This window comes from Juglans regia, chromosome 4, assembly GCF_001411555.2.
Source record: "Juglans regia cultivar Chandler chromosome 4, Walnut 2.0, whole genome shotgun sequence".
Lineage (NCBI taxonomy): Eukaryota > Viridiplantae > Streptophyta > Magnoliopsida > Fagales > Juglandaceae > Juglans > Juglans regia.
The window spans coordinates 28,641,136-28,667,166 of record NC_049904.1 but is presented as its reverse complement, the minus strand read 5'-3'; the positions used below and the strand labels follow the sequence as shown (position 1 = coordinate 28,667,166).

Genomic DNA, 26,031 nt, shown 5'->3' with positions numbered 1-26,031 from the left:
GTCGTTCCCATTTATCTTGCGTCTTTTATGTATTACTACTCTTTGGTGTGGGCAGACTGAACCCAACGAGTATCCCCCCATTTTAAGAAAGATATCAGTTTTCTAAGTTGTTTTTGGTAATGAATGGTTTAAGGAAATGCTATTTTATCAGATGTACTAGTTGTATGAGAAAAGTAAAGCTTCCCAATGTTTTAATTTCAAATGTAACCAAATGAGGGATAGTGGCCATCGGAGAGGACCCCCCGGCATGAGTTTCGAGCTCTCTTGTCTATATTTGGTGGCATTTTCTTCAAATATTCATTTTTAAAGCTTCTATTATTTGGGTAGTTTGTGGAACTCATCCAATAGTTGCTGTACAAGAAATGATGGATAAGGACACCCAGTTTGAGTCTCTAGAATTTGTCCATCGTCTTTCAACGTGATATTCTATTGATAGTTTGTGCAATCCAATTTCACAGACATATCTTCTAACCAATAAACATTTCAAAATGGTATGTCATCTCTTTGTAGTAATAAGATGAAGTGGCTTCCTTTCTCGGAAGAATGTCGTTGATCTAATCGTCATGGATGACACAACACGTGTGCTGCAAAAGAATACTATACGTCTTTACTATGTATGCTGGCAAATTAAATTAATAATAATAATAATAATAATAATAATAAACATTTCTGTAACCCTAGTACTTCTGCATTACACGTTCCTTAACTCCTGATGTATGCCCAAATTTATTATACTCTGCATTACACCTCTGTCAATTATGTATCCATGATATCTTTAAGAATAATAAATTTTAGCTGTACTGAAAATTTTGTAAAAACTAACGTAGCAGTGAGAGAACTACCAATGGCTTGATAAATGTCTGTAAACTCTTTTATTAATGAAATTTCAGTTTTCCAACATAAATTAAAAAAAAAAAAAAGAGAGAGAGAGAACTACCAATGACTCTACAAACCAAGCAACCAAAAAGGCCACTAACTTGGGGTGCTTGGTGAAATCATTGTCCATCCTTATTTTTTTTATTTTGTCGAGTTAAAAATATCTTAGTGGGAAAGGTATAGATCTATTTCTCTCCTCTAAGCTTGCTGTCAATAAGTACAAAGAGATCCAAATCCAGAAAAGGCATCTGGCTCACCCGGTTAAGCTCTTGGATTTTAGGAAACGCCAAAAAGAAAAAAAGAAAAAAGAAGAAAAGGAAAGAACGAAAACCGTTTTGCTTCAAGGAATGAGTAAAAGTGTGTATCCAAGAAATATATAAACGCATCCAAGTGAAAATAGAAGCAAGAAGGAAATGATACGTATAATTTCTTCTTGTAAACTTCTCAGAAGTCAAAATAGAAATGCAGATGTATATCATTTGAAAAGTAGTTCACTACACTTTAATTTGAATTTGAAATTTAATAATTTAAATAAATAAATGCTTACATAATACTCTTATCACTAATACAACAGAGGTTCAGTCAGGTAATTTTTAAGAGTTTTTAAAACATCTGGTCTCCGGTTTTTTACTCTAAATGGGAAAACATTTTCAAGCTACAATATACAACTACAACAGAAATCGAAACTCTAATGTACAAATAAGGAGAATTACGCGACTGTCAACTGAAGTGAACGAGATAGAGAATCTATTGACAACAATTTTATCATGATGATTTTGTGTGTGTGTGTGTGTGTGGGGAGAGAGAGAGAGAGAGAGAGACAGTCTATTGACAACAAAAGCTTGAATTGCCAGGCCAGTTGAAACTCTAGAACAACTCAGGAATGAATACTGATATTCATCAAGGAACGCAACCAATTTGCATGATAAGGCCACTACAAGGAAAGTGATTTTAGGTGTACACTGTCAAAATTTTGAATGAACTAGCTCAGTAGCTATATATACATGTATGAATAACTAATACTCGACCAAAAGCAGACAATTCAACATCCTCCTCTCTCGTCCTTGACCAAAACCAGACAATTTATCATCCTCCTCTCTTCGAAGTTGGCCATCATTCTACTTGTACGCTAATGGACCAGACCTAGATACTGCAAACCTTGGTAATGGGCTGGGACCCACACTCCCTGAAGTTGAGCCTTCAACAAACTTTGATTTACGGTTTGAGCTGTATTCCAGTGGCCCAGAACGGCGAATATTACGGTGTTTGTTATCAGTTCTTAAGCTACCACCATCGGTATTGGAAAGGTACTCCTGACTATGTGATGATGATCCTTTAAAGTAGCCTGAATCATTAGCACCATACTGAGGAGTTGAGTCACCGCGGGGCTGCCGTACTACAGGGGATGCATGTGCCAATGAAACAGCAGGTGAATGTCGGGGTGATATGCTCAGTAATGCCAGCAGCGCGGATGGGTTATTTGTGTAGTATTGGCTATATATGGAGCGAAGAATGGCATATGGAACATGCGGTTCCAGAGAACTTCTTGGAAGGTATGGCGAGATCTCACAGAGTTGATCTAGGAATATAAGCTGTGCTACAAGATGAGATCTGTGCAGAGCAGCGGAACATTCAACATTCTGGATCATATACATATTAACAAGAACTATATGCACGCCCAATACTAACCAAACAATTAGAGAGCACCCTGTCTGGATAATTTTATTCCTGCATTGTCTTTTCTTTTTCTCTGTCAGCCCTACTTATATAGGGCATTTGGAAACATATATTCATGTAAAGGGGCCTTTAGACACGTGATATTACTGCATGTTATAATAAAAGCATACTCATACCTGTTGGTTTCGCTCCAAGAATCTAGTGCGATGCCTGCAGAGAATTTGACAAAGAGTTGCAACGTGGACTTTATACTTGCTTCAGCTGACAAACGGCTCTGTATCTCATGATCTACTGTCTCACCAACATGTCCATTCGAGAAAGATTGTCTCCGGTGATGTTCACGCTCCAATCTAACAAGCTCACTTCCTGCCATTACAGCACTAATGCACCTACAAAAAATGTAGTCGCCAAAGATAGAGAGCTGTAATAGGAGTTGTAAACATTATTTTTATGCACTTTTCAAACTATGTAATTTGGGGTACTGTCCGCTTTCTTAAAAAAAAAAATTAAGTAGTTCAAGCAGACCTACGACAGGAAAAAAATAATGAGTTGACTTCATTTGCATGCAAGTATTTGTTATCTTTGTGCTTGAGATAGGAGTCAGCCTTATTCCAATTTATGGAAAAATGGACACATACCCACCTTGCCAAGCAATGCATATTGTTGTTGAAGCCGCCTGTTTCCACATTGAAGGCAGTGGTGTTCCAAACAGTAGATGTCATGAAGGTAGCAAATAAATATGGTAACAAATTCCAAGAACTATCATTTGCACCACCAACTTCCTCCAAAATTGATCTCACCCACTGGGAATCATGATCACAGACTATGCCAATGCTGTTTGCCACTCCTCTCAACCTCCTAATTTCCTTCTTTTCAGGTATTTCATTAGGTATATGCTTAACTACCCCAGCTAGCAATGAATATATCAAGGGTGCACCTTCTTCAAGCACAGCTCCAGCGGCTTCAGCTAGTAGTCCATTAAAAGCCAGGGCTAGCCCAGCCTGAACACAAAATTCAATCACTGTGTCCACATCGACAATCTGCTTCATAGATGCCTCTCTTTCTATTCTGTCACCAGAATGCAGGCTGCTGGAAACTGCCTCCAGCACCTCACGGTTTGATCGCAAGGATGTTTCGATACAATTTAAAAGAGCAGCTGTATGTTCTTTCAGCATACGGTCTAGTCTGTCAACTCCATAGCCACCAAAAATCCGAACAAATGCCTGTAGTTCTCTCAGATCAGCAACTGAGTCAGCAAAATATCCACCTACAGGCCTCGTGCTTTTGAAGCACTTGTGAATAGGTGCAAAAAGGATTCCAGCACCTGATATATCCTTGATTATGTTCTCTATGTACCAGTTACATACAGCTTCAGCAGCCGACCCAGTATGTTGTTCCGTTGGATTGTCAAACAAGTGCAGAGAAGAAATGGGCCCAGAGAAGGCTTCAGTGAGCAAAACTTCTCGGATTCCCTGGGTTAGATCCATGCTAATATGCTGCTCTGTGAGAAGAACAATGCTGATATGTCTCCGAATCAGAGACTCCAAAACGGAAGGTCGTTGAAGATCATTATCAGTTTTAAGTACTGCAAGCAATCTCCTCCTGAAGTTCCCGAGGATGCATTCTCTCATATACTGCAGTTGACAATCAGTAACTTAGAATAGAATTACGTGGCTGCTTTGATTTTATATGGCTCCAAAATGTGGGTGCCTTTCCACATAAAATATAACTATTATTTTTTATATCCACATGGAACTGATGTGATTTTATTCGGGGCTACTGTATTTGTAAAATGAAAGAACAAATAGGTTCTAGATATTGATGCAAGAAGTAAAAGCTGCCTTTTCAGTAGTACAGGACCCAAAATGAGGATCCTTCAAAAATACTTTGTATTTAAGACAACAAAATTCATCACGTAAAATACCAGAGGAAAGCGCGTGCCTTTTTTATATACAAACATTATTTTATAGCGGAGCAATCCCAAGTGCTTTAAGGATTTTCAATAATGTCCTACTCACTCATCACTTTCCATGTGTTTTTAAATAAGCAATTGAAGAATTTAAAACTGAAAAAATGCAAAGGCATAGCCCAACCTGGGGCATTCAAAAAAGTTTTATTAAGCTCTTGTTGCTGACTGTGGTTTAATTAAAGCTTTTGGCCCAATATTGATATCATCCAAGCAAATAAAGCGGCAGCATGAAGAAGTGTAGTGACAATTAAAAGGAGGGAGAAGAAGAAGATAAAATGCTTCACCTCCCTCAAGACAAACACATGGTTTAGAACACATATAGGTTCCATATCATTCAAGACTGAGCACAAATTGGTCAACCTCTGCATTGCAGCTTCCAACCTGCCATATCAAAAAGAATTAGACAAGCTAATTTGTGTACTCAACAGGTGAAAGAACTCCAAATAGAAATATTAATTAACCTACATTTTTATAGAACTATTATTTTCAGGATAGCTCTCATGGCCAGGCAAAGGAAAACCAGCCGCTAACTTTGGAGATTTAGTTGAAGGAATTGGAACTTTAGATGCATGGTTGATATAAGAGGCTGCCTGCTCCGAAAGAAGCTGCAAGATTTCTCAAAATCAATTAAATGGAACAGGAACACGTTCATATATTCCTTTATGTTGCAACGTGACAGAAGTATCAACCTGAATCTCAAGAGCGCCGAATCCTCCTTCAGAATCAAGAATGTTGATTAATCCCTCCAATCCTCCCATGATTGATTCAATGAGAGATTCAACATAAAGGACTGCATCCCGGCCAATTTTAGTCACCTGTTTGTAGTTTTATTTCCATCATGAGCATCAGATAATGCATTTAATGAATAGGTGGTAGTTTGTGGAAGTGTAAATAAACTTGATCTAAGCATCGCTAAAAGGCAAGACTAATCGTTCTGACAGTATTGTCATCAGAGTATTGTCATCAGAATATTAAGACACTGTTGTTTGTAACGGTGGAATTAAACTTTCCAATCCACTTACATGCTATAGGATGTGATAAAAATTAAGGGAGACAAAAACTTTGCATTCTACCTTTTCTTAAAGATAAAGAAACAATCAAAAGCATGCTTGTAAACCTTGAACCTTGACAGAAAGAAAAGTCTTGCAAATGTGCGTTATCATCTTTTAGGAAGATACAGTAAAAGAACCCTAACTGCATGCAACTTTGGTTATTCTCATACGACAAAATTTGATTCAGTAATAACACACTTCTTATTTTTTCTTATCCCAGCATGCATAAAAGTTATGATTGGTAAATGTATGTGCAATAGACCCTATCCACAATTTTAGGCTTCTAAGTAATCAAAAAGATGAACACAAAGGACATTGAGAGTGGGAGGGGAGAAGGATTTTACCTCTTCCGGAACAATGGGAGAAGCACACTCTGGAAAGCTACTTGCAACACCGAGCCATGCACAGCAATGTTGAGGACGTCCTTCTGGTCCAAACATGGTGTTTCTGAAGACCTATTACAACACTCAAGATCCAGGTCAGCAATAGCTAGACAGAACTTAACAGAACAAATGGAAATAGAAGATAATTCTGTCAATGTAAACATTTTTGGCCAGAGTAGCAGGGGAGCCCCAAAGACATGTTAAGAATAGAAAGTAAGTACTTACTGCTGTAAGGTGCTGGTGGTGGAAATAGAGCTTCTTAAGACTTCCATACTTAGATAATTGAGATTCCAGTTCATCAACACATCTGTGTCAAAAGAGAGATGCACAAATGGCATTACTGTTGCAATAGTGCATCTAAACTATTCTAACAACTGTATGTGAATAAACATTTTAGCTATCACTTAGAGAATATTGGAAGGCTCATGATCAGAGAGCATCCGGCCAACTGTAGTTGGACCATGGCATCACCATTGAACTATTCCAACAACCGTATGTGAATAAAAATTTTAGCTATCACTTGGAGAATATTGGAAGGCTCAGGATGAGAAAGGTTTATCCATCCTGCCAACTGCAGTGGGACCATGACATCACCAATATTTGCATCATTAGTCTTAAATATAATATAATAACAGAAACCCTACACAGTCGCGAGGAGAGAGAAAACCCTAAGGAAGTAAAAACCCTAAGGACGCCGGCACCACCTTTGCCGGCGAGTGACCTCTCACCGTCGCCACAGACAAAGCCGACGGGCCCGGGCGACTTACCTGAGGGCCGTCCGGCGTTGGCCCAGAGGAGAGAGAAAACACTACGAAGCGCAAAAGAACCAGATCTGCCGCCACCCACCCTGTGCCGGCGAGACCCTCTGCGCCGTCGGCACAGATAAAGCCGACGGACCTCGGCGACTACGCTGAGGGCCGTCCGGCGTCGGTTCATCCTCCGGCGACGTTGATATCGCTGTTTTTGCATCTCAGAGCATTCCGGCGACCTCCCGAACTTTGTTGGGCGTGCCGTCGACCCTGAAGGCTCCGGCGAGTGCTCCGGCGTCTTCTGTGAGCACGTTTTGCAGCATCTCTGCAGTGCTTGCAGTGAGCACGAACTGTTCGCAGTGCTTGCAGTTCCCAAAGGTTTTAGATTCATCTCTGAGATGATGAATGGTTGTTGAGGAAGGGGAGTGGGTCAGTATGGGTTCTTCTATGGAGCTGGTTATAGAATCTAAATCCTTTACTTTGGTAAAGGAGGGGAGCATGTTGGCCATTACTGAAAGGAGTCGAAGGGTGATATCTAAGTTGGTTCTGGGTTCGACAACAGTGCAGTGGCTGACTAAGGCCATAGAAGCGTGTACTAAGGATAAGAAACAAGATTTTTTCTCCACTGTTCGGGAAGGTCGACGTAGTTTCACAGCGCATCGGTGCTCGAATGCTCGAGGACGTTATATGGCGGTGGAGGAGTATGGTGGTGGGGGGAGGAGGAATTTTATTTTCATTCCTGAAGAGGGGGGCAGTGGTTGGAGAAGGATGGGGGAGGTGCTGCGACATTTTTCCTTCGGTAAGAGAGGGAGTGACGGCTTGGAAGGACAAGGTGGTGTGGTAGGGAGGGAGAACTTGGAGAAAGACCCAAGTACATCCCCGGTGGCGAGGCAATCCTATGCGGCAGCTCTAAAGACTGGACATGCTTCGGGGGATCAGAGAGTGGAGGGTCTGCCAATCACACCTCAAGACCAGCTTCTCGAAATGCACAAGTCTCTAAAGGAGATGGAAACCCAACTTGTCGAGTTGAAGATAGCAATAACTTTCATGTCTACGAAAATAGATCGGCTTTCAGCTGGAGGCAACAGGGTGGTAAGAAACATGATAGGCCCAAATCCTTTAAGCTTAGAAAAAAGAAAACGGAAGATCGGATTCGGCCCTGTCCCTATAACCAGAGCCAGGAGAGTATGGCGGGTCAAAAGGAAATCTGGGTTATTTGAGGTGGGGTCTACATCGGGTATTGGCATAGAGACATCAATAATGGAATGTCATTCACCTCGTGTTACACAGGATAGATCGATAGTCGGTATTATACCCTTGGTCCCGGAAGAATCTATGACTCCCTCGGAGTTGAAGGAAAAAGGTGTACTGCCGAGGTCTGAAGGAGAAGTAGGATCCGCCATTATCCCAGAGGTGAAGGGACTTATTGTCACCCCAGAATCTTCAATGGGAACCCCGGTACCATTGGAGAGAACCAATGGAGTTATTGGAGAACCAATGGGTTTGGAATTGGTGCCTTGTGTAGAGGATTGTCTAAAGTCGGGAGTGCAGGTTGATGGGGACATTGTGGCTCCCCTGGTCTCTCTTCCTACAATAGCAGATTGGATCCTGCCTAAAGTTAACGAGATTCAGCAATTCGTGGGAATTTCACATGGAGGATGTGAAGACAAATTTAACGAACTAATTACTACGATTGAGGCAAGCCGCACACTTGAAACCAAATCAAGCTTCAAGAAAAGCAGGGAGTTACAGCGTCTCTTTTCGACAATCAATTACGATGCTAAGGGTGGTAGTTCAACTAGAGGGAAGTCTAAAGGGAGGGTATTGTGAAGACAGGTATCAAGGTGTTGGGGTTGGTGTTCGGGTAGAGTTTTAGTTCTACGGGAAACAAGGTTTGGGATCGGGTCTGATGTACTTTGGGTTAGTTTTTTATGGGCTTGTTGGGTCATTAAGGGCTTGTTGGGTCATTTTGGGTAAGGTGTTTTCTTGTTTACACTCAGTGTAACTGGTTTCTCCTTTTGATATATACAATATTTTTACTTATCAAAAAAAAAAATAATATAATAAAGTTACTGCAACAAAAAAAGTACAGTGACATGCATGATTAAATATCTATGTGCAATTTTGTGTAAAAATATTTATGCCATGTGTATGGCCTCAATTGTTGGATTAATGACAAGGACATCTAAATGCAATAAAATAGTAACACCAATGACCATTAGCTGAACTAATGACAGCATATCTAGCAGCAAATGCGGCGGTGGCCTATTTCCACACTTAATGCATAGAGTTTTTTCTGCCAACATCAATTTTGTTTATTTTAACTTATAGCAAGAATAGACCATAGAATTCTGGTACAAAACGAATGGATGACAGATAGAACACCTGGACCAATTGTATGCCAGATTTCCCTCTGATAATAGGCCTTCTTTCCCAGTGGAGACTGTAGCTTTCTCCAAATGTCGTATGTTTGTAGATGATCGAGAAGATGTGATTATCATCAATATTGTTAACCAATCCTTTCGAAAATCCTGATTAATAACCACAAATAATTATTTAATTTCAACTTGCCCTTAAAGAAGCCAGTAAAAAAAGGACTGTGACACTGAAAAAACGAGGACAAATATAAAACACAAGAGTCCACTCACAGAAGTTAAACCGAGAATAGTTACAAAAGAAGCATGCCCAAAAATACAGACAAGTAGCGTACATGCTGAAATATAAAACAGCTAGCACTATAAAATCTGTAGTAAAAATTAGAAAACTGATGCAATTTGAAGGTTTTGCAGCAATCCACTAACCATGCTATAAAAGCAACATTCAGGCCAAAAGATCTAATTATTTTTCATTTCTGTGACATTGATGGCGAGAGGAAAGAGTGCATAAGAGAAGCATAGGATGGGGAAGAGACATAAAGAGGATATAAGAGATGGTGAACACAAGTAAACTTCCAAACCCCTTTTGTCTGAAAGCATGTATGAATAATAATACAAAGTCATTTTTTTTATGCAAACTTTAATATCATGAGAGAGAATGAGAGGAAAGGGAAAGAGAAAAGAGAAAAAAAGATAGGGCAGTTTCCAGGCTCCAAATTACAAAAGACATAGCAGCAGGAATATATGCTTGCAATTATACCTCAAAAGTGAAAGAAGGGAAGAGATAGTTGAGAAGGTGAGAGAGAAGATAAGCAAACATGCATCCTCTTGCATTTCCTGATGATCTTCTCTATATTATATTATCATTGTATTGTTTCTCATAATATACATAGGCATCCATACGTTTAAAGGACATGAAAGTTCTGTTTGCATTTTCCATGTCCTACCTCCACTATTATCTTGCACCTTCCAGTTGCCTGATCATGCATAGGTGACATGAGAGTATATCATAATATCAATGACCTCTCTTGCATTTTTTTCATGAAACACAAACTATGAATAAGTTAAAATGACTATCTTTGGGATGTCTACAGCCATACAGAACACGAAAACACACTCAATTATTCTGTGGGTACCTGTTAAACTCCAGGGCTTTTGACAAGTATGAATAACCCTCCTAAACATGTTTAGTGCATTGTAAACGATAGAGAACATATACCAACAATGTCAACCATCACCACAAAAGCATGTCCTTATTATATATAAGTAACAAAATTAGAAAAGAGAGAACATCTGGCAGAACACCCCTTCAAAAGAAAGTGAAAAAGAAGAAGAGGCACAAAAAAATTAAAAAAAAAAAAAAGTGTCTCCAAGACTTCTTATAAGATACTGTCCCTCAGCCTTTTGATAATTTTAATTGCTAATTTTGATTGAGGTCGTAATTATAAAATTTTAGTCCACGATGCCTACAGTTACAGCTAAACTATAACTTTAATTGAGGCGACAGATAAAAATACGAGATGGCTGCGATCAATTTTATTTTAAAAACCTCGGAAGGCTTTTTATAATTGATATCTACCCTAACAAAAACAAAACATGGCATGCACAGGTATCTTACAGATAGATCACATGTGATGGCCGAGATATTTTCACCCTGTGGTTTTGGTATGTTTTCAAGATGCAGAGCAATTTGGTGAAAAAGTCCCTTCAAGCTTGGATCTATGTCAAGAGCAATCATTCCTGGAGTGCCCAGCAAGAAACGAATTCTACCAGCACAGGTAGAAAGATATGATAATGCATAACCTCGAATTGCTGCATAAAAGTATAAAAAGTTAATTAAAAAATCTGGATTTACATAAGAGGTCACTTTCTTTGCAAACAAAACAGCATGGAAAGACATTTTTTTATAAGTACAAGACAGCATTACGTTGAGCACAGATATAAGTAAAAGATGCAGATGAAAGCAATTAAGCCCTTTTTCCAATGAGTTGCAATTGCATTGCACTGCATCATATTATGTTCGTGCATTTTTAAAAGTACGTATAATTTTATTATTGAAAACTTAGAGGAAGTAAACTTAGGTATATGGGCTGTATAAAAAAATGCTCTCCCTAAATAACAAAATAACATATGACAACTTTAAGGAATCTAATATAGTCAATGGACTACCATCTAACAACATCTGAAAAAGGCGACTGTGCATCGGGTTTAATCCTACTATAGAAAGTTCTCGCCCTCGACTGCCCACCTATTTCTTTTCTTCCATATAGTCCACATGAGACACGAAGCCAACAAATTCCATACTTTGTTCGTGAATGAATAAGGCTTCTTTTGCTAATAGTGAAGCAAAGCAAACATGGACATAGCCATCACCCATTTCATGATAGATGTCACAAAATGAAGGGCCATAACAGCATAGCAACTGAACAATGAAGCAACAAATGATTACCATGCTCACCATTTCTCTTATACATATAACCCCAACCCATAAAAATTACCTTCCATTTTGATGAGCTTAGAAATTTCTTTATTCACACCTTATTTCTTTGGGCTTCTGTCATTGTACTCGATGGATCTAGTCTTCATGTCTTTCTTGTATCAATTTTATTAGAGATGTGCATGATTGGGAAGTGAATGTCGTTTCTGATTTTTTTGGAAGATTATATATGTAATGAAGATTGTTCAAGGAAGGAAGGATAGTTTGCTGTGGATTCACGCTGGTAATTCTAATTTTTCAGTTAGCTCCTTTTATAAGGCGTTGACTCGTCATTGTGTTAATAAATTCACTTGGAAGTGCATTTGGAGGTCTAAGGTGCCTAGTAAGGTTGCATTTTTCTGCTGGTTGGCGTCCCTTGAAAAAATTTTGACCACAATTAATTTGAGAAAGCGTGGATTATTTGTTGTGGATTGGTACTTCATGTGTAAGAAAGATGGTGAATCTGTTGACCATTTATTTCTTCATTGTGAGGTGGCTAAGACTTTTTGGGATGAGATTTTTGGTAGGAAGGGTATTGTTTGGGTGATGCCTAAGCAAGTGGTGGATCTCTTAGCTTGTTGGGAAGGTTTTAAGGGGAGTCGTTGTATTGCTGCCATATGGAGGATGATCCCTTTATATTTGATGTGGTGTTTATGGTTGGAAAGAAATGGGCGGTGCTTTGAAGATAGAGAACGTTCGATGGGAGAACTTAGAGAGTTTCTGTTTTTCTTTAGTACTTTGTGTATTTGGGCAAAGGCTCTTGTATTGAATGGAGATCATCTTCATGATTTGCTTTTAGCCTAATCTAGTTCCTAGCTTGTATTTAGGTGTTTTCTCCTGTATACTTCTTGTGTACTTGGGCTATGTCTACTTACCTGTCAATAAAATTTTCTTATTACTTATAAAAAAAAAAAAATTGAGTTCCTAACTTGTAATAGGTGTTCTCTTTTGTATACTACCTGTGTACTTGGGCAATGCCAGTTTACTTGTTTTAATGAAATTTTATCTCAAAAAACAAATTCTCTTCCATTTTACATGACCATGAACTCCATGAAATAATGCCAATATTGCGTCAAAACAAAGAAAGCCACTTTCAGTGTTGCCTTCATACTACAAATAGTCTTCCAAGAAAAATCTGATCTATTAACTCCTCTTGAAACCTCATAATACAATCTTAGGAATAAACTTCCAAAACATTTTATCGGCCACCCCAACACAACCCCAACCAAATACAGAAATTCAATGATGGTAAACTGACTCAACTCCCAATCATGTACTACTCGCACAAATATATTTTTTTAATAGGTATCGATCGCACAAATATAGTACTCCAATGCACTATACAACCTGATACATCCGCATAAACAACTTTATTAGCAACAATCCGAAAAAATCAGGTAATAAAGACTTCAATGGCTCATCAGCACATGAAACATCATGCTAAAAACTAACTACCCTACCATAATCACTCCGGAATTGAACAAATTCAAAACAGACTTCCATCCAGCTCTAATCACTTTCCATACTGCCATTCTTCCCCATTTTTAATACCAAGAAAAAATAGATGATCATCCTCCTGAGAAAACTGCCATAACCATTTCCCCCAACTAGTATGATTGAAGGCACAGTTTTCTAAAACCCAAGCCTCCCGCCCATTTAGGTGAGCTAGCAGTGCCCTAATTAACTCAATGGAGTTTTCGTTCTGCCTAATAAATCTCATGAAAACTTCTCCAATTTGTTGACTACACTCCCAAGCATAGGAAAAATGTGATACATGTTATGTAGGCGAGTTCTGGATGATAGTAATTATTCCCCCACCCCCTTCTTTAAAAATTCAACTTCTTCCGCCAGGCAATTTTCTTTTTCCTTTCAGTTACACCTTCCAAATAGATTGCGACTTAAAAGAAGACATCAAAGGTGAACCCCAAATAATTCATAGGAAGTGTTGGTGAAAGTCCCAGGCACACTTAAACGCAATGAAACCTCATAAATTTAATGCTAAAAATTAGTGTTTTGATTCATATATCTTCTCATTTATTTTGAATCATTGTACATAATTGGGTTTTTTTAGTTTCAATCCTTCAAAAACCAAAAGAGAAAAAAGAAACAGATGTCTAGCATGGACATCAGTAATTAATAATCTTTGATAACATAGCAAAACCATTCAAAGAACTTAAGATTTTATACTGAATCCATAAACTTCATGAAAGAACAATAGTGTTATGTAGCATCTCCATATTAGGCTTCTTAAAGTCTAAAATCTCTGCAATAGAAAGTCTTCCCTCCTAACTCAAAACGGTAAGTTCGACATAATTTGGCTGCATTTCAGAGTTTTTCATATTGGTATTTAGTTCATATTAGCCAAACGCTAAAGAGTAGAAATGAACAATTTTATGGGGAAACTAGATATTGAAATCTTCACTATTGTTAAACAAATTCTTTGTTTTTTATTTATCAGTAAATAGGAATTTTATTAAATATAGGTGAAGCCAAGTACACAGGACATATAGAACCACACCTATGCATGACTGTCTAAAGATACAAGAAAATCATGTACGTTCATGCCATTAAAGTCTATTACAATCAACCAATGGAATAGTGTATGAACAAAAAAAGTTCTAATCTCGTCCATTGTTCATTAACGATCCTCAAAACTCCGACCATTCCTCTCCATCCATATGCACCACCATAGGCAAATCAGTATCATCTTCCACATCACTGCGATTTGAGAATTACCTCGAATGCCTTGCCAGCTGGCCAAAAAGTCAACAACCCTTCTTGGCATTATCCAAACAAGTCCCACTCTAGCAAAGATATCATTCCATAAGCTCATGGCTACATCGCAATGCAATAATAGGTGATCCACAGACTCCACTTTTCTTACACATATAGCACCAATCCAATAACATCATCGGCTTTTTCTTAGATTATCTAAGGTAAGAATCTTCCCTAGTGAAGCTGCCCATTCAAAAAAAGAAGCTTTTAGGGGGGCCTTAGTCTTCCATATGTTCTTCCATGGGAATGTTCTTGTAGAATGTGTCATGAGGGACTTGTAGTATGACTGTACAGTAAAATTCCCCTTCTTGGATTGTGACCACATAATCTTATCTGCTCCTCTAATCACTCTAAAAGTATACACAAGGTTGAAGAAATCTGTAAATGTGTCAATTTCCCAATCTTGGGCAGCTCTAAGGAAAGTGATATTCCATTGAGGAGAGCCACTAGAGAGATTCATGAGCTCTGCAACGAATGCCTCCTTTCATCGGGCAATGCCGTATAGTGTTGGGTAGGCTTCTTTGAGGATTCAATCTCCACACCATAGGTCATTCCAGAATTTAATTTTGGAACCATCCCTAACTGCAGAATGTGTGTATCGATGAAGATTGGTCCAACCTCTTCTTATTTGTTTCCAAAGCCCCACCCCATTACCTCCGCCAACTGGAACTCCCCCTCGATATTATTGCATTCAGAACCTTTGAATATAACCAATGTGCCAGCATCGGTTTGCGTCAAAGAAGGTTGCCCGCTCACTCTGGCCCTTTTCCTCTGTTTGGGAACCCTTCGTACATTCGAAATGGACATTTTCGGCTTTTAACACCATCGGTGACGTCAACTCGGGTACGCCGTTAACCAAAGGCCCACCCACCAAGTCCCCTGGTCCAAGTGATGGGTTTTGTCTGTTTTCCGTAACTCCCAGGCCCCTCGTACATCCGAAACAAGCAGTTTCAGCTTTGATCTCCATCGTCAACGTCAACTAAGGCCCACCCTCTAGGTTGCCTAGTCCCTACGGTGGGATTTGTCTCTTTTCCGTGACTTGTAGGCCCCTCGTACATCCAAAACAACCAATCTCGGCTTCAATCTCCGTTGGCGGCATCAAATCCGGCAATGGGTCAACCAGAGGCCTACCCATTAGATCGCCAAGTCCTAGCGATGGATTTAGTGTGGTCGCCAGCCAGTGATTGGACGACGTCGGCAATTCCTTGCCGGTAATAGGCACAAAGCCCATTTCGAGAGGCCTTGGGGGTTTAGCCTGCCTGTTATTGGGCTGGGTTGTAGCTTTGCCTTTCTCGGCCTGAGTGAAACGCCTCTCCTGACCCAGCCTATTCTTACTCAGCCCACCTTTGCTTAAGCCTGAGGACGACGGGCTCAGGTCCAAGCCTAGTCTAGTATTATCCACTCGCTGAATCATGTTGCTAACCAAATTCTTAACTGTAGCAGATCTTGTTTAAGAAAGGAAAGATCTTCTTGCCTCTCCTTACGTCCTCTCTCGGTTAGAGAGCTACTTACCATTTCAGCGTTATTTCTGCAGACTGGAACATGTGGCGCACGTCTCTGTCCTTCTCCCTCAATGGCTATCTCCTTTACTTTTGAATGCCCAAAATTACCCTCGACCCTTGGTTTCGCTGCCAGTGCATCTCCCCTAGCACTCATTATGATTTCTTGACTACCGGCAACAAGTCCCGATGACGGGACCACCTCTACATAGGACTTAGGCAAAGTGTTCATCGACAATCTGGTTTGAGTTTTGAAACCTTGACAACCCAACCTTTCTCCCCTTTTCCAAGCTACTGTAAGCTTCTTGCAGTGCAACTACCATTTTTTTCCACCCTTTCCCCTCCATTTCTTCCGATATAAAAACAAAATTCCATCTGCTACCATTGCCATATTCCACTAACCATATATCGACCTTGGGCATTGGAACATCTCTAAGCAATGTAGCTTCTATGACCATCCCTTAAGGTTGCAAAGAACTCCTTTTTATCACCATATGAACATTCCTCAAGGGTTCTAATGAACCAGTTCACCATGAACATCTCCAAGACCATTGCTTTCGTAACCTTCCAACTTCTCTCTGTTATGCAATTCCATCGGCTACCTTCTTCAGACAGTTCAAAAACTTTAGATTCTATAAGAATCTACTTCATGAAACCCATGATAATCTCATAGATAAGCACCAGAAATCATCACCAGTGAGAAAGTGTACAAAGAGAAAAGAGCTAAAGTGTCACCACCAAGAAGCTATTCATATGACTATCATGTGGAAACAATCATTAAGTTCTTGAAATCTGACAATAAAGTGAGGAAGCTGCAATATTTAAGCTTCAATAGGAAGCAGAACATCCAAGGCAACAAACAAACTGGAGAGAGAGAGAGAGAGATTTTTTTTTTTATAAGTAAGAAATCTTTACTTATTTTTATTGGCACTGGATGTCCGAGAACAAAGTCCAGATTAATCTAAGGGGGTGCAAAGGCTCTCGGCAAGGAGTTTCCCACAAATGCACCTCAGGTAATTCAAGGGGAAGTTCCCCCAATCCGATGGCCCCTAAAAATTGTTTGCACTCAAGAGGATTCGAACCATAGACCTAGCAGGAGCATACCATCAAGACCAAGGTCTTAACCACTTGAGCCAACCCCTAGGGGTTAGTAAGAAATCTTTATTAAAAGCGCAAAAGGCACAACAATCCAAGTACACAAAAAGTACACAAGAGAGACCTATCTAGAAGGAGAGGAGAAAAAGATACAATAAATTCATGGTTGTGAAAAAAATTATTTAAACCAGAATAATTCTAACCTGCAATATACTTGCGAACTAAACAGCATAGGCGTTCCATCCCATCTAATAAGAACCCAATCGTTGGATCACTTGGATCCTGAAACCAAAGTCATAGCAGTAAAAGTCGAGCACTACGTTAGGTGGTTGAAAAACAAAGAACTAATAATAGGTCGAACAAATAAAAGGAAGAGAAACTTGACTTACTATGTCCACTGGTACCATTCTTGCAGCTTTAGATTTTGATGATGCATTTCCTACGTGTTGGAAATACCAAAGGACCTCAGATTGAGCCAAGGCCAATGCTGAAAATACCATCTGTAGAAAATACCATATCATTGAAGAAAACATCAATTACAACTACAAGTTATTTATTCTACAATAATACAAACAAATCAATTTTCTTTGTAAGTATATTAAATGTTAAAAAGCTCAGACTCATTGCCTGAACAAAGGTAAGGAGCAAACCAACACTATTGTATACAGGAAGTATAAAAGAGATACACCTAACTAGCAAAAGTGAAACGATCTAGGATTCTTGAAAAGTAAAAAAAAATGCAACACTATTGTAGACCCACTATAAGGTGATAAAGGGAGTTAAGAAAGAATGACTTGAGGTCCAACACCAACTTTTCACGGTCTTCAAACTAAGCTCATTTCTTTTACTCCAAGTGGACTGCATTAAACAACAGAATCGTTTTACAAAATAATGTGCACTAATGACTACTGAACTGCACTTTCCAACATGCTAGGTGATCCAACACTCGAAAAGGCATACACTAATTTATCCCAAATAGGTCAAAGACTGTGTTTTGCAAAATGCTAGCAACCCCGCATTGAAATAGAAGATCCATTGCTTCCCCACTCTTCTTACACATGAAACACCAACTAACCACTAAAACTTTTCTTCTTTTTTTGATAATTAATAAGAATTTTATTACCAAGAATAGGCACAGCCTAAGTACACAGGAAGTATACGAAGGAAATACCTACTACACACTAGAAAGCAGGAAACTACGACAGAAATAGATTCAGTATATTATCATCATTCCTTACAAAGATCCTAGCCCACAAACTAAAAGTAGAAAAGTAAAAATAACGAAGATCTTCAAAAGAACGCTATGTCTTCAAAACATTTATCATTCCTTTCCAGCCATAAACACCACATTAAACACAAAGGAATCATTCTCCATCTGGCAGCAGCACATTTCCTTGCCTCAAAACCATGCCAACATGCAAGGAGATCCACAATTTCCTTAGGCATCACCCAATATAAACTTGTCCCTTACATTATTCGAAGTAACAATCTTTCCTAAAGCCTTTGACCATATTAAAAAAAATAACTCTAGGGGGAGCCTTATTTCTCTAAATACTCTTCCAGGAGAAAGTGATGAGCACATTAGACATTGTATAACGACTTTACTTTGAACACTATTCATCCCCCAAAACTATTTTATCTTAAGCATCCCATCCCACTGGTCAAAGAACGATGTGAAGAGATTCACCTCTAATCATTGGCCTATCAGATAAATTTTTTGCTATAAGTAATGCAGTTTTATTATAAGTGCATAGTGGGGACAATCCAAATACATGGAAAATCTACAAAAGGATATACCCAACAAGCTATAGATTTGACTGGTCTTAATGTTCACAAGTTTCTTGTATCTATCTCTCACTCTTCTTCCTAACTAGGTGTTTCCTCTTGTATACGTCCTGTGTACTTGGGCCTTTGCCTAGTTCTATCAATAAATTTTTTACTTGCCAAATAAAAGGATATACCCAACTAGCAAGAAAAGAAGGCAAAAATTATTGAAATCTAGAAAGCTAGAGAACTTGTGAGCAGCCATCCAAACATTTAGGGAGTGGAATATTGTGGATTTTAACTTTGTCACCATCCTCTCATGATTTTCAAAAGTTTTGGCATTGGGTTATGTTTTTTTAGATCGGTAATCAAGGTATTTTATTCAAAAGAGTACACAAAGCCCAAGTACACAGACATATACATGAGAGGCATTGGGTTATGTTAAATACACCATATTAAGCATTAAGCACGAGACAGTCATCCTCCAAACTTCTAAATTTCTCTGAATTTCAAAATAATTCCACCAACAAGCAACAACTAAACCACGTGATTAGGCAAGGCCCAAGTACACATGAAATATACAGGAGATGAACCTAATTACAAGCTAAGCGCTGTGAAAAACAGCATAAAAGTCATTAAAACTTGTCCCAGGTTGGGCATAACCCAAAAAATCCTAAAAATAACGAATATCATTCCCTATAAGTTCCTAGCCAACTCACAATTTCTATGCTGTCATCTCACGACCTCTTTGATAAGATTAACATACTACTGAAGAGAATTATGACAAGGGACCCTTTAATTTTTTTACTAGTTTCATTGTTATGGAGGCTTTAAATAGAATGACTTCTGCTACAGCACCTAGGGGCTTTAATATCTCTCTTATCTTTTCTTCGCAGGTGACACATTATATTTATAGGCAACGATGATCATCTTTGTTACCTGCGATGCTTACCCTAAGCTTTGAAGCAGTCCCAATTTAAAGGTTAGCTTAGCACGAAATCAAAATTGCTCCAGGTTGATAATGTAAAGAATGTAGCCAGTTTGGTGGATATCCTTTGTTGTAGGATTTTTACCTCACCCATGACTCACCTAGGTCTTCCTTTGGGAGCTCCCATCAAAGCCAAATATATTTAGGAAGGTATTATTATTATTTTGATAGGGAATTTAGGAAGGTATTTTTGAGATGATGGAGTATCAATTAGCTAGTTGGAAGTGGTTGTACTTGTTGAAGGATGGTAGTACATTGATTAAGAGTGTATCATCCAATTTGTCTACCTATTATACATCTCCTTTTTCACTCCCGCTGGGAGTTGCCAACCAGCTTAAGAAGTTAAAACAAGATTTTTGTGGGGAGGTATGAGATCTTTTGTGGGGAGCCTAATACCATCTTGTGAAATGACCCAAGGTGTGTTTGCCCGTTGCAGAAGCTAGTTGAGGGGTGAGAAACTTAGGCCTCGTTTGGATAGTCAAATGAGATGAGATGATCTGTGAATAGTAGTAAAATGGTTTGTGAATAGTAGTGAAATTGTTTGAGTTAAGGTGTTTTATGGGATTTTGGAAAAGGAGAGATAAAAAGTTGAATAAAAATATTATAAAGTTAAAATATTGTTAGAATATTATTTTTTAATATTATTTTTATTTTGGAATTTGAAAAAGTTAAATTGTTTTTTGTGTTTTATTTGGAAGTTTGAGAAATTGTAATGATTAGGTAATGATTAAGTGAAAAAGTTGAAGATTTGAAATGAAAAAGTGTTTGTATTTGTGGTGTTTGAGATGAGATGAAATGAGAGCATTTTGCAATCCAAACAGGGCATTAATCCTCTTTAACTGAGAGTAGGGTTAGTGGCGATCCTTCCATACATGAGGACTAGCAAATTTGTTAACAGCAATCAGGTGTGTAGTTAAGATTTTCGAGATCACTTATCTTTCATTAGAGATATAGAGGTTAATTGGAAAGAAAAAAGAAGAATGGTTTTGGGTATACATTATCAAAAGAAAAAGAAAGGGATTCGACAGTATATAGAAATAGAAGTTGGGTACAAAAATGTTTCAAACAATGCGTCCTACTTTTGTTGTGATACCCCATATGATATGGATAAAGGTAGGTGGTGTATGGGATCCCACATTGCTTGGGAAGGAGAAGTTCTTGCTCTTTATAAGGTTCCAATGGGGCTCCAATTGTATCATTGACTAGTCTTTTTGGAGTATAGGCCATGTGGTTTGGGCCTTCCATTCGGGCGTTACATTTGTGTTCCTATGTGCATGTAAAATGCATGTATTGTCATGTCCTCAACACATTCTGTCCTGCTAATACAAGCAGCACATTCAGATCAAACTGGTCTATTTCAAATAGCTCGAAGTAATCTGTGATGACAGTTTACCTGAATGTTTGGAGCTAATAAACTAGGCTGATCAGTAAAGAAAAGCACCATTCTTCCAATCTCTTGCTTCAGTAATATTCTTCTTTCACGATGTATAGCATCACAAGATACAAATGCCTGCTCATGCACTCCACTGCAATGATCATCCAACTTTACTATATCATGTTCAATACTAATGGAACCACTAAAAATCAAGGGATTTAGTGAAAAAAAATACGGTTGGATTCTTGTTACACAATTAAGTAAGAGTTTTTAAAAATACTGTTGGATTCTTGAAATTGATAGCTACCACTGTAACTAATACTCTAAGGCACTAACAGAACAAGTGTTTTCTATGAAGCATGGATAAGGCTATAAAACTCTAAGGCACAAATAGAACTAGTGTTTTCCATTAAAAGATATGGTAATGTCAGTACTGCTCTGAAACATATGATACATTTGTCCTAAAGAAGGATGCATCCTAAAGTTTGAGGTGATCCAGAACGGTTTAGGAGTGACAATACAAAATGGATTTCTCATATTTGGCATTAAAACTAAAATGAAAAAAAAAATTTGTTAAAAATAATATGTCCCCCATCTACCAAAACTTTGCACAGGTTGTACCAAATTCAAACTTCATAGTAACAAAGAGAAGTTTTGCACCAATGGACCTTTTAAACATGATCCTGCTTCAAAATATCGATTATGGTTAAAACTCTATTTTATATTGAGGGCTTTCATGGATGTAGCTCTGAGAATTTGTTTCTTTATTCTCTCTCCCCCCCTCGGGCGATCAAACATATACTTAAATAATGGTACTTGGAACTAATAGAACGTGCATAACATTTAATTTTCCATAACAAATTTCCATTTTAATTTCAGCATTTGGCTGTTAGACTCGGATAGCAGAAAATTATGTTATTAAACGGCATCGGGTTATACCTAATCATTTTCTCAACCTGCTTTGCAACACTGTACTCCAGATCTGCTTCTTTCTGCTTTGAACGTCCTGATTTTGCCATCTTCTTTGATTCCAATATTCGTGGCAGAACGTATAAATGATAGTCCTCATGTAAAAGTATATACTGCATTTTAATGTTTTCAATGACAGTCTTATCAAAAAATGTTTTCAATGACAGTCAACTAATGCAATAAAAGAGGTAATGCCAAATTTCAAATACAGTTTCAACAACCGATAGTAGAACTCACCTCATCTCTGAATAATGTAAGAACTAAACTTTCCTTCAGTACAACCTGTAGTAAGCCACATCCAGTTAGAATATAAATAAATAATCAAACAAAAAGAAAGGGTAATGAAACAGACAAACAGACTCTAATTCAATTAGAAATGTTGCATCATCTTTTTTTTTTTTTTTTTTGGGGTTTAGTAAAATGAAATATCACATAATCTCTAAAACAAAATTGTCAACAAGATGAAAGTACCTACATTTTCCCACAGTAGAGTGTGGAGAAACCACTATAAATTTATGCCAATAGCAATAAGTAGAACCGCAGATCAATAGCTTTACATTTATGTACAAAGAAAACAACCCCCAGTTTTGTCAAAATTTCTTCCATATCCCAACTCCATCACTATTATTCACCTTATTAGAGCTTCAGCCACTCCACATACTACCACCCTTCATCCATTATCTCCTCCATTGGCATAGTGCCAAAGCCACTTTCCCATTTTGGTATTGAATTTATTTAAGGAGTGGAAAGGTGATATCATTTGTTTTCGAGAATGAACAAGAAAAGGTGACCACCAATATTACACACTATTTTTGGGGAAGCCCACATGTTGAATGGTGCTATCTGGACTCGAGGAGCTTTTTGGGGGATTTTGCTTATGTGGGATAGAGGATGGTGGAAAATCATGATATTTGTGCAAGGGAATTCCCAATAGCTGGTTTGTCCAGAAATGGGGTCAGTCACTATATACGGGCATTTACAGGAGTCTATGACCATAGTTATGATCAGGATACAAGTTTTCTGTGGGATGAGCTGGCAGTTTTGATCAGCTGGTGGGACAATGCCTTGGAGTACAGGGAAATACTTTAGTGTCACTCAATTTTTGAGTGAAAGGTCAGGCACAACACAGTCATCTCCAGCTATGGTGGATTTCTAAGATTTTATTTTTTAGCAGAATTTTCTTGATCTTCCAGTGGTAGCAGGAAACTTCGCATGGTTCATCAATGGTCTAGAATCAACAGATTCCCTATTTCTCTCAGTAGATAGTAGGGCCGCCAACAGGTCGGGCCATTTATGAGTCAGCGTGGACACAACACGTTTATTTCATGGGTTGACGAGACTAATTTGATTCGTTTAACTATCCGAATGGATTGACTTGACACGACACAACATGTTTGACTAAAAAAAATCATTCCAAAATAAAATATTAGAATATATATAATATGTGCAATTAAGATTTGCAATTGTTTCTTAATTGGCGGTTTTCTCGTGTGAATTTGAAATACTTTCCCATTTCATAACATCGCTTTTTTTTCCTTTAATTTTTTTTTTATTGGCATCGGGTATCTGGGAACAACATCCCGATTAATCCCGGGGGACAGGCCCTCGACAAGGAGTTTCTAGCAAGTGCACCTCGGGTAATTCAAGGGGAAAATCCCTCAGTCCAATGGCTCCTAGGAATTCTTTGCACCCAAGACAATTCGAATATTAGAACTAGAGGGAGCATACCACTTGCACCAACCCCTAGGGGTCTATAAATTGACATGCAACTATATAGTTAAATGGGTTGTTGGGCTATCAATTTTTTACACAACCAGCAAACCCGACACATATTAATAGGAATAGGGTTAGGGTTGGGCATAATTGGGTTCAGGTCAATTCGGGTCACAAGTCGCTTGGGCAACCTATGACCCACCCGATTGACCCTAGCCTATTTTTGCTAGAACTTGAATTTTAGATTGAAAAATATGGCACTTATTTAAAATCTTTTCTTAAAATTTTCTTGTAAAACCTTTGCCTTGTTATCCAATAGTAGGAAGGATCAAATGTTTATGAATATTTTTATTTTTTTATTTCATTTTTTTTTTACAAGTCCTGGATAAATAAACGGGTTGTGTCAAGTCAACTCGTGAAGCATGCCTATTGGGTTTAGGTCAGGGTGATTGACCTGTTCAATTATTCGGGTTTGGTTTAGGTTGATCCAAAAATAACCCGATCCGACTGACAACCCCAATGGGTTGTGTTGGGTCAACCAACCCGACCGAGATATTAAAGATGCTTGACCTTTAATTGTCTTTTTTTTAATGGGAAAACAAATCGGGCCAAGTCGGTCAACCGTCATCCAGTGAATTTGTGGGTCAACATGAATATGACACACTTATAGTGATGTCATATTTGGCTAGACCTGAATTGATCAGCCAAATTATATCCAATCTTCACTCCATAATTCCGTGTAGAGTTCACAGGTTGTGACCACAATCAAGATGCCAAGATGGATAGGAAAACGATTTAAGCGAAGTCTTGCGAGCCTTCTTTGGATCACTTCAAGAAACCTTACTTCCCACTAAGGCCGCTAACTATAGGGAAATAAATCCCATATGTGCTATGTAAACACTGTGATGCTAATTTGTGGCACTGTGATGCTAATTTGTGGCCAGCATAAATGTGTCAATAAGAAGTAAAGGCTGAATTGGATGTCATTGTCAAAAGTCTCTTATATCAGTTCCAATAATGTCATTCAATATATTCTGGTTTCTTGTTATCTTTTGTTTGACCTTAGCATGAAAGTCATGGAGATTCTTGCCAAGTCTTCTTTCACCACCTCAGAGGTTTGGAAAAATGTATATGCCTCCCAAGAATATATGAGTAGCAGAGTAGCATGATGTTATAAAATATTGCTAACAATTGTAGTTAACTGCATTGCTAGCACTATGTATGTAGTGCATATAATTTCCATAATGAATGTTTATCATATATTTGCATACCTTTTTCTTGCAAAATTTAAATGGAAGATTTATTGCATAATGGTAGCAAATAGGAAATAGGCGATTTCTGGGATTTACCATAGCAATATCAATGCTAGTGACACGGAGTAGTTCATCAGGACAAACAAGATACCCAAATAACACCCACTCCCGGTAAGAGGTAACATTTGCTAGATCCTGCGCCCTCTGCAAGCGGGAATGACACAAGAAATGCAGGACAGTTAATAGTAAGCAACACCAACAAAAAAGCTGGAAATTGCAATTCTGAATATAGGAGCAAGGTTAAGCAAATAAAATGATTTTGACCTATCTCAAAGTCATTGAAGGTCACAGTATCTACCATTGGGTGAGCAGAATTTGTCAGTATGTCTGGATAACGAGGATGATAAGGACTCAAAAACCCCTCATTTCTTAGCTTCCTTGTATCTGTTGATAGGAAAATAATAGGACCCACAGCTTCTAATACCTGGAAAAGGAAACTGAAATTTTCAAGGTAGTTTTTTAAATGAATGCCACTAAATATGTCTGGAAAAGGTAGTATTAAATGGGGATGATATTCATGAATTCTTATCCTTAGTTCATCGCTCTTAGAATGTATTTAGGTGTTCTATTGTATACTTCTTGTGTACTAGGTACATGCCTATTTCATTCACATCAATAAAGTTTATCTCTTACTTATCAAAAAAAAAAAATTAAATAGAAGGAACTAAAAGTTCTGAAAGGCATTTAAAAACATGAAGACCATAACCTTGAGATCATTTGAGCAAGCATTCCATTTCAAACTTGACTAGGACTCAAATATATAGGCATCCTATTTAATACAGTACCTATGGAATAAAAATAATTCTATTATATCAATTTTTCTCCTGTAACATTATAGGCATTGCTAGCAGTGTTGCAATGCATTTTGCTCTGGGAGGCATTGCAAAAATTAATACCATGTCTATCAAAAACAGACTGGATATGTGCAAATAGTCAACAATAAACCACAGTTCTGGAGAAGGAAAGTGATTTTCACATTGGAA

At 38.2% G+C, this 26,031-nt stretch overlaps 1 protein-coding gene across 4 annotated transcripts in view; it reads right to left on the bottom strand.

Annotated features, from left to right (window-relative positions):
- Positions 1-1,762: 1,762 nt before the first annotated feature.
- LOC109020965 (protein NAP1) overlaps positions 1,763-26,031 on the bottom strand; it is a 35,032-nt gene continuing 10,763 nt past the window's right edge. For all 4 annotated transcript variants that reach the window (XM_035689336.1, XM_035689334.1, XM_035689337.1 and 1 more), the window contains exons 8-24: positions 25,347-25,472; positions 25,085-25,192; positions 22,260-22,304; positions 21,993-22,135; positions 21,072-21,204; positions 17,316-17,426; positions 17,130-17,208; positions 10,700-10,893; positions 9,092-9,237; positions 6,183-6,264; positions 5,919-6,029; positions 5,212-5,337; positions 4,988-5,127; positions 4,807-4,903; positions 3,196-4,187; positions 2,730-2,942; positions 1,763-2,487 (exon numbers count right to left, since the gene is read on the bottom strand). In XM_035689336.1, coding sequence (XP_035545229.1) covers positions 1,995-2,487; positions 2,730-2,942; positions 3,196-4,187; positions 4,807-4,903; positions 4,988-5,127; positions 5,212-5,337; positions 5,919-6,029; positions 6,183-6,264; positions 9,092-9,237; positions 10,700-10,893; positions 17,130-17,208; positions 17,316-17,426; positions 21,072-21,204; positions 21,993-22,135; positions 22,260-22,304; positions 25,085-25,192; positions 25,347-25,472 — 3,339 coding nt within the window. In that variant the 3' untranslated portion in view covers positions 1,763-1,994. The remainder of the gene's footprint in view (positions 2,488-2,729; positions 2,943-3,195; positions 4,188-4,806; positions 4,904-4,987; positions 5,128-5,211; positions 5,338-5,918; positions 6,030-6,182; positions 6,265-9,091; positions 9,238-10,699; positions 10,894-17,129; positions 17,209-17,315; positions 17,427-21,071; positions 21,205-21,992; positions 22,136-22,259; positions 22,305-25,084; positions 25,193-25,346; positions 25,473-26,031) is intronic.